General features: G+C 50.9%; 1 protein-coding gene across 1 annotated transcript; it reads right to left on the minus strand.

Annotated features, from left to right (window-relative positions):
• Nucleotides 1-3,333: 3,333 nt before the first annotated feature.
• LOC147960981 (uncharacterized) lies at nucleotides 3,334-3,872 on the minus strand. Its single transcript, XM_087533612.1, has 2 exons — nucleotides 3,738-3,872; nucleotides 3,334-3,633 (listed from the first exon to the last, which is right to left on the minus strand). Exons 1-2 carry the CDS (start codon nucleotides 3,870-3,872, stop codon nucleotides 3,334-3,336), a joined length of 435 nt encoding a protein of 144 aa, XP_087389738.1.
• Nucleotides 3,873-15,679: the final 11,807 nt, after the last annotated feature.

A 15,679-nucleotide genomic window follows, 5' to 3' on the forward strand; every position in this document is an offset into this window, starting at 1 on the left:
AACTGATAAAACGGTCGTAATGGAGTCAAAATAATGACGTAAAGTACTTGGATACATAGAGTCATTACACATAATTTTCGATTTTACTATGGGTATCGATCCTTAATTCGGCCACCCGTGCCCGCATTAAGACTCGGGGGCTACTGGGCTTCGGGCTTATTATTTACAAATATTAAAGGGGCACATCGATCCCCTGATCTGGTGTTGCCACCCGACCAGTGTCTCGAGGGCTACTGCATTGCCTGTCCAATGCAGAAAATTTTAAGTGCAATACAGTTTCCGAGGAGATTTTGATCCTCAGGTTGGTCGGCCGCACCCAACTTGAGTCTCGAGGACTCTGCACACCGCTTTTTGTGTCCCGAAGTATTCTGCCGAGCTAGGAATTGATCCTCTGACCGATTTTGCAAATCAACCTGAGTCTTAGCGGCTACTGGGATCAGCGGTCTTATGTCATCCTTCAGGTGCATCTCGGGTTTTAGACTGATACACACCTTGAGGGCTACGGGCTATATATCTCGGTAGAGAATAAATTGCACCAATAAAAAATATTGACAAAAAATTGGCCCACATTTGGGGTGGTGCACCACCTCGGAAGCAGTCCGACACAAAGCTCGGGCGCTAGTGGCTGGCTCCATAGAGGGCATTTCTGGCATTAAAGCTCGGCTAAATTCCTTCAACTTCTTTGAACCAAGGTGATTTATGACACCTCGGACACAGTCCGGCGTTGGAGCTCGGGTACATAGTCCGACGTTGGAGCTCGGATATATTCCGGCGTTAGAGCTCGGAAGCGGTCCGTCGTTGGTGCTCGACTGCAAAAGATACCTCGAATGCAGTCCGGCGTGGGAGCTCAGACGCAAGAGGACGCTGCCGCCCGGGAACAACTTCAAACTCGAGGTGTGGCATAAAAATAATAAGGCATTGATAAAGGCCGAAGACTTAAAGGGCTCCTCGGATACCCGACGTGTGAGATCTTCAGATTTAGCTCGGCAATCCTCAAGATAGAAGATGGGAATATTTGTTGAACCAGTTTTCAAGACCGACGACCGAAGACGAAGAACAGTTCGGAAGAACCAAGGAGCACCCCAACTTGAAGACCGATTCAGGGGGCTACTGACGGTGTCCTGGACTAGGGGGTACTCACCACATTGTCTCCCGATCAGTTGGATTGTGCCAAGGACCCCCATGGCCGGTTACTCATGGGCCAGTTCGGACAACCGAAGACATATACGAGGAGGATTCCACAAGACTGGGTGATCAAGACAAGGACTCCTCTCCACCGACGTATTCGACTAGGACTCTTGTTATCCTAGGCATCTGGTATGTTATATAAGCCGAGGCCAGGCTAGTCAATAGATGATTATGATATTACTCATCATACCTCTAGGGTTTAGACCACAACATATGATCTCGAGGTAGATCAACTCTTGTAACACTCATATCCATCAAGATCAATCAAGCAGGAAGTAGGGTATTACCTCCATAAAGAGGGCCCGAACCTGGGTAAACATTGTGTCCCCCGTCTCCTGTTACCATCGATCCTAGACGCACAGTTCGGGACCCCCTACTTGATATCCGTCGATTTTGACACCGACAATGACCCTTATCCTCTCCTTCCCACGGCGGGTCGCCCAATCCTAGTGGGACTCAAAGTTTGCCCAACCGGTGATAGGGAAGGAGAGGTGTTCCGGCTGCCGGGACGGGAGGATCCAAGACCAGAGGACCCGAGCATTCGGTGAGCTGACGCTGTGGAGTCGCGGCAGACAGATCCGTCCGTCGGTCGGGCGCAGTCCTCCCGGGAGCGATGGACTGCAATGCGGATTGCCATTGCCTCCTGCAACCCGCACGAGATGACACTCTAGTCGATGGATCCAGACTGGTCAGAGTCCGATCCACTGCCTGTAATGCCGGAGAAGGCCGAAAACCGATGAAGGTGAGCTCGGGTGGCGGAGGAGAGTGGAGAGAAGTGGTTAGGGTTTGCTCCGGCGAGCGGATGGAGACGAATATATGTGGGGTTGGGTGGGTCAGTATGTTCCGGGTCCAACGTGGCGGGCATGCCTGGGTGCCCCATATTTGGGTTGAATATGAGGGATGCCGGTCAGCCTGGGCTGTTGAGGCCAGTTTGAGGCATCCATTTGGGTCGAAAAATCGTGACAGGGCGAGCCGCCCGGGCATCTGAGAAGGGTTTGGGGCGGCCGATTGTAGATGCTCTTATGTACACTTTTGTCCCTGCAAAATGAAGACTGCATTTTTAGTTGATTATTCTCTTACAATTGTGGTCGAACAAATTTTAAGATGACAATAACAGCGAACTGCATTTACAGAACCGTGAATCTAGGCATGGCGCTTCATTCATTCTGGTTTGGCTATCCTTAAATAGCATGGTAGTTTGGTAAAACTCGGTCATCTCAAATTACATCTCTTTTCACCCTCCAATGATGCTTAGTTTTTCTAAATTAATTTAGGACGCGTTTGATTGACATCTCTATTTTAGGGCATTTTGCATACTTGTCTCAGTTGGGTCTGGTTGGGCAAATGCAGGGTAAAAACCAACATCTGCAAGTAGTTTGGTTGCCTGCATTAGGCTCCATGCATGAAGGGAGAACTAGTCAGCACACTATTTGGTTGCCTGCGTCACTCTTGTTAGACAAACAACATGTTGTTTGGTTGTAATCGGCTAAAGATGTGATCACCACTTCTCACTAGTGGTGACCTTACCCCACACACACACTGAACATTGTCTTGTCCTAGCCAGGAAACAAATGACAGTTTATCATATCTACTAGCAAATGAAATTACAAATTATTAAAATCCAACATGGCTGAATAGGGAAAGTTCAATGATGCTAACTAGGTGTGGAAGTTCATCATCTTCCTCTTCATCTTCCTCTGCTGCTGACGTGCTGCATCCTCTTCTTCGCTTCTTCCACCGCCTATTTCTTCTTCCTCCTCTTGTTCTTCTGCTTCGGATCCTTGTCTCACCTTTGTTATCCCATATTGCCTGAGCCCACTCCAACCTTCTATTCTTCCATGCTTTGTTGTTGAATGCATCCACACCATGGCCGGAGCTCATCATCTCATCAGGAGTCACATCTTCCTCCTCCGGCACAAGTTCATCAACACCCCATTACAGGATCGAGTTATGCAGAATGCAACATATAAGAACAAGCTTAACATGGGTAGGGTAAGAGTGGAATGGCTTCTGATCCAGGATCTTGAACCTGTTCTTCGAAACTTCAAATGCCCTCTTAACTGTTACTCTAAGGTTGGAGTGTCTGAGGTTGAGCAGCTCCTGTGGAGTCCTAAGATAGTTCCTATCAGAGTACTCGTTCAGATTTTACCTAGTTTTCCTGAAGGGTGGAAGAACACCTAGCTGACATGCATAGCCAACATCTCCTAGGTAGAACTTGCCATCAGGGATGTTGATGCCATCATGATGACTCATGCTGTCACTGAGAATGTTAGCACCATGTTCTGATCCTTCCCAGCTAGCCAGCACATATGTGAACTTCAGATCAAAGTCAACATCAGTTAGCACATTATGACTTGTGTAGTGCTTCCCCCCTCTATATGCTGCAGCTTGTGACCTCGGCACTTTTGTAGTGACATGAGTACCATCTATTGCTCCAATGCAATCCTAGAATGGCATTGCAATATGTTGTTAGTGCTCACCTTGAAGTATGGCTACAGAAGAACAATAACAACATATCAAGGCATGAACTATATACTGTCAGTGCTCACCTTGAAGTATGGATACCATCTTAGATTAGTGCAAATATTGGTAGGAGTCTGGCTGGTTGGTGACTTGACCATCTCTCCTCTGAGCTCCCCAACAGCATACATAACTTGCTTTAAGTACCTGGAGATGGTCTTCATTGATCTCCTGAAGGTGTTGTGTACAACCCTGAACCTCTGGTTATGACGAACAATATGGAGAAATATTGCCACTTGCTCTTCCACAGTGGTGTGGATGCTATCTTCTAGCAACCCTCTGCTCTGAACGTCTACACAAGCCTGGCGAAATGTGCTCTTCTCATTTGAAGCATCCACAGAGCCTCTATGTCGTTGCAGTTGTAGATGTAGTTCAGATTTGCTATGTTCTCCCAACCCGGATTAACATCGGACTATACCATATGAGAGGTTTATCATTCCGACGAACAACTCTCTTATGGACCAACAGGATCCATGCCTGGACCACAGCTATCAGCGATGCTGTGTGAACTAGTAGTTTCGTCCGTTCGTCCACAACCTAAGTGAAATTCCATGATGCGGTCAGCGATGGCGCTATCGACCCTAAACAGTCTTATCGAACGACCTAACACATAACAGGGGAACGGGAGGGGGTAGTGTCGGTGTCAGAACCGGCGGATCTCAGGTAGGAGGTCCCGAACTGTGCGTCTAGGACGGATGGTAACAGGAGGCAGGGGACACAATGTTTTACCCAGGTTCGAGCCCTCTTGATGGAGGTAAAACCCTATGTCCTGCTTGATTAATATTGATGATATGGGTAGTACAAGAGTAGATCTACCACGAGATCGGAGAGGCTAAACCCTAGAAGCTAGCCTATGGTATGATTGTATGTTGTGGTTGTTGTCCTATGGACTAAAACCCTTCGGTTTATATAGACACTGGAGAGGGTTAGGGTTACACAAGGTCGGTTACAAAGGAGGAGATATCCATATCCGTATTGCCTAGCTTGCCTTCCATGCCAAGTAGAGTCCCATACGAACACGAGACGAAGTCTTCAATCTTGTATCTTCATAGTCTAACAGTCCAGCCAATGGAGATAGTCCGGCTGTCCGGAGACCCCCTAATCCAGGACTCCCTCAGTAGCCCCCGAACCAGGCTTCAATGACGATGAGCCCGGCGCGCAGTATTGTCTTTGGCATTGCAAGGCGGGTTCCTTCTCCGAATACATCACAGAAGAATTTGAATACGAGGATAGTGTCCGACCCTGCAAAATAAGTTCCACATTCCATCGTAGAGAGAATAATATTTTCGCAGATCTAATTTGCTGACTTATCTTAACAGCATGACGTCATGCCATGGCCCGGTGATTATTTGAACTGTTCCCTTTAACCAGCCCCGCACATAACACGAGGCAGTTTTTCGACACGTCTTGTCAAAGCAGAGATCGTGTCCCCTTATTACGGGATTCTCATCAATACGGGCGTGGGTAACCCAACCGCGCCATCAATTGCGACGCTTGGGGGATAAGCGAGTTTTACCAGGCAAGTGGGGACGCTTAGCTCCGTCCGCCCATATAAAGGGATAAGGATTCACCTTTCTATCCACGCCCTCTTCCTCCTTTGCTCATCCATTTTCGCACACTCGAGCTCTAGCGCCCAAGTCCACACTTACCACCTCAACCTTCTCCAACCATGTCCGGAGCGGGAGGCAGGTGGATGGTCTCCTCCGTCACGGAGGGAGACAATAAGAAACCAAGGAGAGTCGGATACCTGCCCGACGACATTGTGCATCGACTCCCAAATGAGGGGCAGCTCATCCCCACCCCCAGGCCCCATGAGAGGGTAGTATTCCTCACCCATTTCCTCCGCGTACTGGGATTCCCTCTCCATCCATTCGTCCGAGGGCTCATGTTCTATTACGGCCTGGATTTCCACGATCTGGCCCCGAACTTCATCCTCAACATCTCGACGTTTTTCATCGTGTGCGAGGCCTTCCTCCGCATCAAGCCCCACTTCGGCTTATGGCTGAAGACCTTCAATGTCAAGCCGAAGGTGGTGGGCGGCCGCTAGGCGGAGTGCGGAGGCGCCATGGTGGGCAAGATGCCCAACGTAACATGGCTCGAGGGCTCCTTTGTGGAAACCATAAAGGGGTGGCAATTGGGGTGGTTCTACATCACCGAGTTGCGCGACCCTGGATGGGCAGTGGCCCCCGAGTTCCGATCTGGCATCCCCACGCGGCTCACCTCCTGGAAAGAGAAGGGCCTCTCCTGGGGTAGTTCGGAAGAGCTGACCGGACTCCAAACATGTATTCAAAACATGGTGAACAAGAAGCTCAAGATTGTCAACATAGTCCAAGTTATGCTCATCCGTTGGATCCTCCCGTGCCAACAACGGGAGTTCAACTTGTGGGAGTTCGACCCGGCGCAGCACCGAACTCTGAACAGGCTCTTCGACACGACTCATGAAGATGCCTGGAGGGTGTTATTCAAAAGTGTCGAGGTCCCCCCTCCTATTACTGAGGATCGCGGATTCAGCGCGAAGTGCCAAGCCAGTGCGGTAAGCTGCTTTACCTTTCACAAGATACTTATTTTTTTATAGATTGATTCTATGCGGGATCTAAACTCCCGTACCTTTGACAGGACTGGCAAAAGATGGCCGCACAGATCGACTGTCCGGCTCCTTTGCCCAAAGGCCCCGCAGACGCTCTTCTGGCGAAGATGTTGACTCCGGCCCCTTATACGGTGCTAGAGAAGACCAAGAAGGCCAAGGTAACCCGAAAGAGTTCCCGACTCCAGGCGTCGTCAGACTCACCGTCCAATGACTCTACGGCGCACTCTTCCCCCGAAGACGAGGAAGAAGAAGAAGATGCTCCCCCACCGACTGGGGAAGACAGGAAAAGGAAGGCCGCCCCAACTGGGGGCGGGGGGCGAAGGGTCCATGAAGGGAAGGACTCTCCTTCCGGACAGCTCTATCGCCGCCGACGAAGGCGAAGACGAGTGGTTGCCCAGGGCCAAGCCCCCGGGGAGATCGTAAGTATTCGGATACCAGAGTAACCCACATGATTCCTTTGTCGCACTGCTTTCCCTAACGCCGAACACAATTATGCAGGCCGCCACGAGCCAGTATCGATGTATCGTCGGACGGCTCCTTGGGCTTGTCGGACATGGATAGCGATCCAGTCCCGACCGCCACCTCCCCTCATCCTGCCGACGATGCCGAGGTGTTGTCTCAAGGGGCACTGGATCGAGGGGAGACAGTCCCGGAGGCGCCTCAAGGCGACCTTCCGGACTCCGGGAGCCGAGGGGACGGAGCCCTTGAGAGCTCCGAGTTCGGCCCTCAGCCGAACACCGCGCTGGAACCTCCAGTGGTTCTAGGCTCGGGTAGGCGGACTCCTTCTAAGAGGGGCAAGACGCCTGTGCCGGTGACCTCTGTCCATCCAGAGGCGCCGGACAATCTGCTGGAAGCGCTTCGCAGCGCTTCCATCGACGAGGAGCACCGCACTATCATGAGTGCGGTGATCCAGAAGGTTCAGTCCGCCAAGAGCGGATTGACTGAAGTCTGTGCCATCCTTCTAACAGGCTTCGAGGTAAGTGTTTTAAAATGTAGTAGAAATATTACCGCATAGACAGTAGCCCCTGATGCTTTGTTCGGTATTCACAAAGAAAAGCCAAATAGAGGATCAAATAATATCACAGGAGTCTAATATAAGTGTGTCAATATGCATATGCAGGCTTCGCTGCTGGCGTCCGCCGCACTGACTGCGGAGGTCGCCGTACTGAAGCAGGACCTCGAGGGGTCCAGGAAAGAGCTCGGCCTTGCCAAGAGGCAGCTCGAGGAGAACAAGGGTAAGTAATACCCTGTCTATAGATATGTATATATAAAAGAGGACGCGATTGCAGAATGACAGGATCATCGTATGTTTGCCAGGGGCCACGACTGAGGTGGTGACCCTGAAGCAAGAGCTAACCAAGGACGAAGATAAAGCGGCCAAGGAGCGCACCGAGCGAGAGAAGCACGAGGCTCGGGTGGGCGAGGTGTAGCAAGAGCTCCAGGCTCTCGTGGCGAAGCACGAGGCGTTGGTGCTTGACTCAAAGACGCGGGAGTCTGAGCTTGCCGCGGCCCTCAAGAGTGTAAAAAGTGCCAAGGCCGAAGCCCAAAAGGCCCTCCAAGAGATCGACGTGATGAAGAAGATAGCGGCAGGTAAGGCTTTCTATATGCAAAGCAAACATGTAAAAGTAAATTACCGATTACTTACCCGGATCCGGAGCTCTTCAGGAGCATTCGCAGATTTGCCCCGTAGTGTGTCCGATGCCGCATAATTTTACCAGGCCGAGGACGGAAGCTCGACGGAGAAGCTGTCCTGGTCTCAGTATGCTGAGGCCGGACATCCGGTGCCAATGAGCGACCAGCTGAAGCAGATGGTCGAGCTACATAAGGCGGCCGATCAGGCCATGAAGAGCTTTATAGTACGGCTGTGGCCTGGCGACGCCCTTCCGAACAACTTCTTCGGCTTGGTGAGGCGGCTTGTGGATGCCTGCCCACGGCTGGAGGTCGTCAAGCGATCTGTCTGCATTGAAGGTGCACGCCGAGCTTTCGCCCATGTGAAATTGCAGTGGGTCAAGCTAGACGTCGTGAAGCTGATCAAGGAGGGGCTGCCGGAGGGCAAGGAGCACCGCCACCCCAAGATGTACTATGAGGGTGTTCTGCCGAGTGCCCGTCTTATCGCGGATGAGTGTTCAAAAGATGTAATATTTGAATGAGACTTGCTCGTTTTATCCTATATTTATGAAAACTTGTTTCATATGCGCTATGCAACGCTTGTTTGAATTTAAAATATTACCTTCTGTTTGGCTGTTTATCCAATCTGAGGGATGGCTAGTCCTCGTCTTCTGCCCCCATGCCACGAGTGCCGGGGTGTTCGAGATAAACCTGAGCACTCTTGTTCCCATGTTTGGGGTCCTTCGAGGGAGGTGCTCAGCACAGCGAACAAGGCAACCAGACTAATAATGCTTTATCACTCTCACTTAGCCATAGAATTCTATAATTTTAAATTTCGGCGAAGCCCCTGGTATTCGGAAGGCCGAATTCGGGGCGCGATACATGCCTTTAAGCCGGACAGGGCCGGCCCCTCGCTCTAAGCGGCATAAGTCTTTAGGGACTTGAAAACCTCGCTGAACAGCGACTAGTCTCTCGCCTTATCATGACAGTTAGTTTTAGCTTTCTCTACTGAGGTGCTGAACCCAGCAGAACCGGGGCACAATCGCAGTAGTTCTCCTAGCGCTACCTTAGCCGATAGAGCGGAATGTAAGGTACCAAAACATAGGAGCCGGGCAAACCCAACATTTGACCAAAGACATGATTCGGAGCTGATGCATATAATGCTATAAGTTCGGGGTGCCGCACTTGTGAAAGTGTTCGGACTTTTCACACCGCATTGTGGGGTACGTAAGCCCCTGGTGTATTGGTTGTACCATAGTGTACGATTGCAAGGCGTCATTAATGAACACACACACACACACACACACATATATATATATATAACAAGAATGCAATAATAGTCATAATGTCATGCATTGTTTATTAAAAATTTGCGTTAAAGCAGAGTGATACAGATAGTGCAATAAGTAAAGAGTAGGACTATGTCCCTTCCAAGGGCAAGCTGAGGAATGATATTAAATTGAATATTTCACTCGTTACTGTAATCAACCTGGGAATTCCGTGGTATAACATAGCTGTCTGCCTCCTTGGTTGCTGCATCATGTATTCGGCAATAGTGCTGCCGGGCAGTGTTTCCAGAGATTAAGGTCCTGAAAGAAAAAGAAAAATAACCAAACAGGAAGCCCCTAGTGCGGTTTAGGCCGCGTCTTGGGACGTGCCGCAGTTGTGCCCCCCTCCCCACCTGTGCCCATGGTATTTTTAATGCGTAATTATGTACGCGCGGCACGAGTTTCGCTGCTGGGCTGGGATTGGGGTGGCCACCGTATTGCTACGCGAGCTCAGATCGCGCCAGGCGGTCTATTTGCCGATTGCCCCGAGCGCGCTTGAAGGTGTCCGGGCTGTGAAGCGCTGAACTGGTTGATTGCCTTGAGAGGCTGCTTTGCGTTTCTGCTGCGAGGGCTGTGGTGTGCTCCTCTGTTCGGAGAGAGCGCTCTGTGTTTCCATTGACTGTAATAACCCCGCGAGGTCCTGGCATCTTGAGCTTGAGGTCTGCATAATGTGGTACCGCATTGAATCTAGCAGATGCGGTTCGCCCGAGCAGCGCGTGATAACCACTGCGGAACGGGACTATATTGAAGATTAACTCTTCGCTTCGGAAGTTATCCGGGGATCCGAAGACCACTTCTAGTGTAATTGAGCCTATGCAATGGGCCTCTACACCTGGAATGACGCCCTTAAAGGTCGTTTTTGTGGGTTTGATCCTTGAGGGGTCTATACCCATTTTGCACACTGTGTCCTGATAAAGCAGGTTCAGGCTGCTGCCGCCATCCATAAGGACTCGAGTGAGGTGAAATCCGTCAATGATTGGGTCTAGGACCAGTGCGGCGAATCCGCCATGACGGATACTAGTGGGGTGGTCCCTACGATCGAAGGTGATCGGGCAGGAGGACCAAGGGTTGAACTTTGGGGCGACTGGCTCCAACGCATATACATCCCTGAGCGCACGCTTCCGCTCCCTCTTGGGGATGTGGGTTGCGTATATCATGTTCACCGTCCGCACTTGCGGGGGAAACCTCTTCTGTCCTCCAGTGTGCGGCTGCCGGGGCTCGTCCTTGTCATCGCTATGCGGCCCCCTGTCCTTGTTTTCGGCAATTAACTTGCCGGCCTGCATGAACACCCAACAATCCCTGTTGGTGTGATTGGCTGGCTTGTCTGGGGTGCCGTGTATTTGACACGAGCGATCGAGTATACGGTCCAAGCTAGACGGACCCGGCGTACTTTGTTTGAATGACTTTTTCCGCTGACCGGGTTTAGAGCCTTTGAATCTAGCATTGACTGCCGTATCCTTAGTATTTTCGCTGTTAATGCGGCGCTTATGTTTGTTGCGACGTGACCTACTATTGCCATCCTTGGTATCTGAGGTACCATGGTTCTTTGATATGTTATTACTGCGAGCCAGCCAGCTGTCTTCTCCCGCACAAAAACGGGTCATGAGCGTCGTGAGAGCTGCCATAGATTTCGGCTTTTCCTGACCAAGGTGCCGGGCTACCCACTCGTCTCGGATGTTGTGTTTGAAAGCCGCTAAGGCCTCCGCATCCGGACAGTCGATGATTTGATTTTTCTTTGTAAGGAACCGAGTCCAGAATTGCCTGGCCGACTCTTCTGGCTACTGAATTATGTGGCTCAAGTCATCGGCGTCTGGTGGTCGCACATAAGTTCCCTGAAAGTTGTCGAGGAATGCGGCTTCCAGATCTTCCCAACAGCTAATGGAGTCCGCTGGCAAGCTGTTAAGCCAATGCCACGCCGGTCCTTTGAGCTTTAGTGGGAGGTATTTGATGGCATGTAAGTCATCACCGCGGGCCATGTGGATGTGGAGGAGGAAATCCTCAATCCATACTGCGGGATCTGTTGTGCCGTCGTATGATTCAATATTTACAGGTTTGAAACCTTTTGGGAATTGATGTTCCATTACTTCGTCTGTGAAGCATAAGGGGTGTGCGGCGCCTCTGTATTGGGCTATATCGCGACGCAACTCGAATGGGTCTTGCCCGCTGTGTTCGGCCCGGGCGGATTTGCTTTTACTGTATCCGGCGTGATGTTTATCGTCTCGCAGATTGGTGTGCCGTCGTGATCCGTAGATCGATCTTACATGCTTTGCTTTATCCTCCAATATGTCTCGCAGGTCTGGCGTATCTCCCCATGCCTTTTTATTTGAAAGGCGTCGGGGTGGAGGCTGAGCTTTTGGCTGGAATGCCTCTCTATCGTGGCCACGAGGTGGCCAATCAGCCATATCATACGCTTCTTCCTCCAGTCAGGGTAGTAACTTGCACTTTGGGTAATTCTTGGAGGGGCGCTCGAGTTTATATTCCTCAGCCGCGAGGACTTCAGTCCATCTGTCAGCTAGCAGATCTTGATCAGCTTGAAGCTGCTGCTTCTTTTTCTTCAGGCTATTTGCCATGGTCGTAAGTCGGCGCTTGAAGCGCCCTTGTTTGACGGGATCCTCTGGTACGGAGAATTCAGCGTCGCTGAGGCTTGCCTCGTCTTCGGAGGGGGGAGGATGTAATTGTCATCCTTCTCCTCTCCGTCTGCCGCTCTCTCAGGAGAGCTGGCTCCTTCGTCCTCCTGCTCTAAATCTTGCTGGAGGGGATTGTTGTTGTCTTCGGCACTATCCAGAGTGTTATTATCTCCTGTGCCGGTATCACCACTTTTGCTTTGGCGGGACTTAGAGCGGCGCCGCTGACGTCGGTGCTTGGGTTGCTTCTTGGAGGGGTCATCCTCTGCTATCTCGTCGCCATTGCCTTCGTTGGGTCTATCCACCATGTATATGTCATATGACGAGGTGGCTTTCCAGTGCCCTATAGGCGCTGGTTCATGTTCGTCTCCTACATCGTCGTCCATACCATCGATGTCTTCGGAGTCGAAGTCGAGCATGTCGGTTAAATCATCAACAGTGGCTACGAAGTGGGTGGTGGGTGGGCGTCGAATTTCTTCGTCATCCGCATCCCAATCCTGTTGGCCATAATCCGGCCAGGGCCCTCCTGACAAAGAGAGAGACCTTAGTGAATTCAGAATGTCGCCGAAGGGTGAGTCTTGGAAGATATCCGCGGCGGTGAATCCCATGATCGGCGCCCAATCGGATTCGATTGGCAGGGGCGCGGATGGTTCGGAGTCCGGAAAAGAGTCCGGCACCTTGGAGTCACGGGCTGTGCAGAGGGTTAGGCTGGTGTTCGGCTCGATCGCCGTTGAGACTGCGGCCCCTGAGGCGGTGTCTAACCACCCGTCCTCGATTGGCGCAGTTGGCTCCGAGCTGAGGGTCGGAGCTGATGCTGGCGCGGCCTCTGGGGTACTGTTTGGCGGTAGAGCTAGGTCATACCCATCGTGACAGTGCGGCGCGCCCGGCTGTGGCTCGAATCCGTCGAAGATCAAGTCTCCGCGGATGTCGGCCGTGTAGTTCAAACTTCCAAATCTGACCTGATGGCCAGGGGCGTAGCTTTCAATCTGCTCCAGATGGCCAAGCGAATTAGCCCGCAGTGCAAAACCGCCGAATACGAAGATCTGTCCGGCGAGAAAAGTCTCACCCTGGACCGCATCGCTATCGATGATAGTAGGAGACATCAAGCCTAACGGTGACGACACAGAGGAACTCTCAATGAAAGCACCAATGTCGGTATCAAAACCGGCGGATCTCGGGTAGGGGGTCCCGAACTGTGCGTCTAGGCCGGATGGTAACAGGAGGCAGGGGACACAATGTTTTACCCAGGTTCGGGCCCTCTTGATGGAGGTAAAACCCTATGTCCTGCTTGATTAATATTGATGATATGGGTAGTACAAGAGTAGATCTACCACGAGATCGGAGAGGCTAAACCCTAGAAGCTAGCCTATGGTATGGTTGTATGTTGTGGTTGTTGTCCTACGGACTAAAACCCTTCAGTTTATATAGACACCGGAGAGGGTTAGGGTTACACAAGGTCGGTTACAAAGGAGGATATATCCATATCCATATTGTCTAGCTTGCCTTCCACGCCAAGTAGAGTCCCATCCGGACACGCGACGAAGTCTTTAATCTTGTATCTTCATAGTCTAACAGTCCGGCCAATGGAGATAGTCCGGCTGTCCGGAGACCCCCTAATCCAGGACTCCCTCAGGTAGCTCACAAGCTTCGAGGTCGGGGAAGACATGGAGAAGACGAGGATGGCTGGACGGAGGTGAACAAGAAAGGAAGAAGAAGCAGCTGCCGCTGTCGGGAAGTGTTGTTTCCGTTGCAGGTGAGTGCTGCTGCCGCCACTTGCTGCTGGACGGGAGTGTCACAGCCGTAGATCTGAGTCACCACTGACGTCGCAGCCGCAGATCTGAGTCGCCACTACCGCCGGTGCCAATAATAGAGGAGGGCTTGTCCTACAGCTAGGGGTGAGAGAGTAAACGAGGTGCCGGGGATACATTTCACGCCATCCCGCCTCGGCGGATTTTCCCGTCCCACCATCTCTGACCACCCCCCCCCCCCCCCCCGCAGTGCGCCCTATGCCGCATCTTCGTTTTCCGCCCGACTCAGCCTGGCTAGCTGGAAACGGCCGATTCGAGCGTTCCCAGCGAGCCAGGCTCTGGGTTGCTTTTGTTGGGGAACACAATATTTAAAAAAATTCCTACGACCACACAAGATCTATCTAGGAGATGCATAGCAATGAGAGGGGAGAGTGTGTCTACGTACCCTCCTTGACCGAAAGCGGAAGCGTTAAGTAACGCGGTTGATGTAGTTGAACATCTTCGCGATCCAACCGATCAAGTACCGAACGCACGACATCTCTGCGATCTGCACACGTTCAGCTCGGTGATGTCCCTCGAACTCTAGATCTAGCTGAGGTCGAGGGAGAGTTCTGTCAGGACGACGATGTGTCGACGGTGATGATGAAGTTACCGATGCAGGGATTCGCCTAAGCACTACGACAATATGACCGAGGTGGAAATCTGTGGAGGGGGGCACCGCACACGGCTAAGAGATCAATTTGTGTGTCTATGGGGTGCCCCTCCCCCGTATATAAAGGAGTGGAGGAGGGGAGGGCCGGCATCCTATGGCGCACCCTAAGGGGGGATTCCTACTCCTAGTAGGAGTAGGTTTCCCCCCTTCCCTAGTTGGAGTAGGAGAAGAAGGAAGAGGGAGAGGGAGAGAAGGAAAAGGGGCTGGCCCCCCTCCCAATTCGGATTGGGCTTGGGGGGTGCGCGCCTCCCACTTGGCCGCCTCCTCCTCTCTCCCACCATGGTCCATTAAGGCCCATTAAATCCCCGGGGGGTTCCGGTAACCCCCCGGTACTCCGGAAAATGCCCGAACCTATCCGAAACCTTCCAGGTGTCCAAACATAGCCTTCCAATATATCCATATTTATGTCTCGACCATTTCGAGACTCCTTGTCTTGTACATGATCACATACGGGACTCCGACCTATCTTCGGTACATCAAATCACATAACTCATAATACATATCATCATCGAACGTTAAGCGTGCGGACCCTACGGGTTCGAGAACTATGTAGACATGACTGAGACTCTTCTCCGGTCAATAACCAATAGCGGAACCTGGATGCTCATATTGGTTCCTACATATTCTACGAAGATCTTTATCGATTAAATCGCATAACAACATATGTTTGTTTCCTTTGTCAACGGTATGTTACTTTCCCGAGATTCGGTCGTCGGTATCATCATACCTAGTTCAACCTCGTTACTGGCAAGTCTATTTACTCGTTCTATAATGCAACATCCCGTAACTAACTCATTAGTCACATTGCTTGCAAGGCTTATGGTGATGTGCATTACCGAGAGGGCCCAGAGATACCTCTCCGACAATCGGAGTGACAAATCCTAATCTCAATCTATGCCAACTCAACAAACACCATTGGAGACACCTGTAGAGCATCTTTATAATGACCCAGTTACGTTGTAACGTTTGATAGCACACTAAGTGTTCCTCCAGTATTTGGGAGTTGCATAATCTCATAGTCATAGGAACATGTATAAGTCATGAAGAAAGCAATAGCAATAAACTAAACGATCATAGTGCTAAGCTAACGGATGGGTCTAGTCCATCACATCATTCTCTAATGATGTGATCCCGTTCATCAAATGAAAACACATGTCCATGGCTAGGAAACTTAACCATCTTTGATTAACGAGCTAGTAAAGTAGAGGCATACTAGGGACACTCTGTTTGTCTATGTATTCACACATGTACTAAGTTTTCGGTTAATACAATTCTAGCATGAATAATAAACATTTATCATGATATAAGGAAATATAAATAACAACTTTATTATTGCCTCTAGGGCATATTTCTTTCAGCCAGGC

This window comes from Triticum urartu, chromosome 7A, assembly GCF_056163025.1.
Source record: "Triticum urartu cultivar PI428250 chromosome 7A, HENAU_Tu73, whole genome shotgun sequence".
In the NCBI taxonomy this organism is placed as follows: domain Eukaryota; kingdom Viridiplantae; phylum Streptophyta; class Magnoliopsida; order Poales; family Poaceae; genus Triticum; species Triticum urartu.

Bases quoted from the DNA above. Each gene is read 5' to 3' on its own strand.
- LOC147960981 (XM_087533612.1), bottom strand. From the start codon at position 3,872: ATGAAGACCATCTCCAGGTACTTAAAGCAAGTTATGTATGCTGTTGGG. The intron at 3,634-3,737 runs GTGAGCACTGAC...ATGCCATTCTAG, and splicing joins GATGGTATCCATACTTCAAG to GATTGCATTGGAGCAATAGA.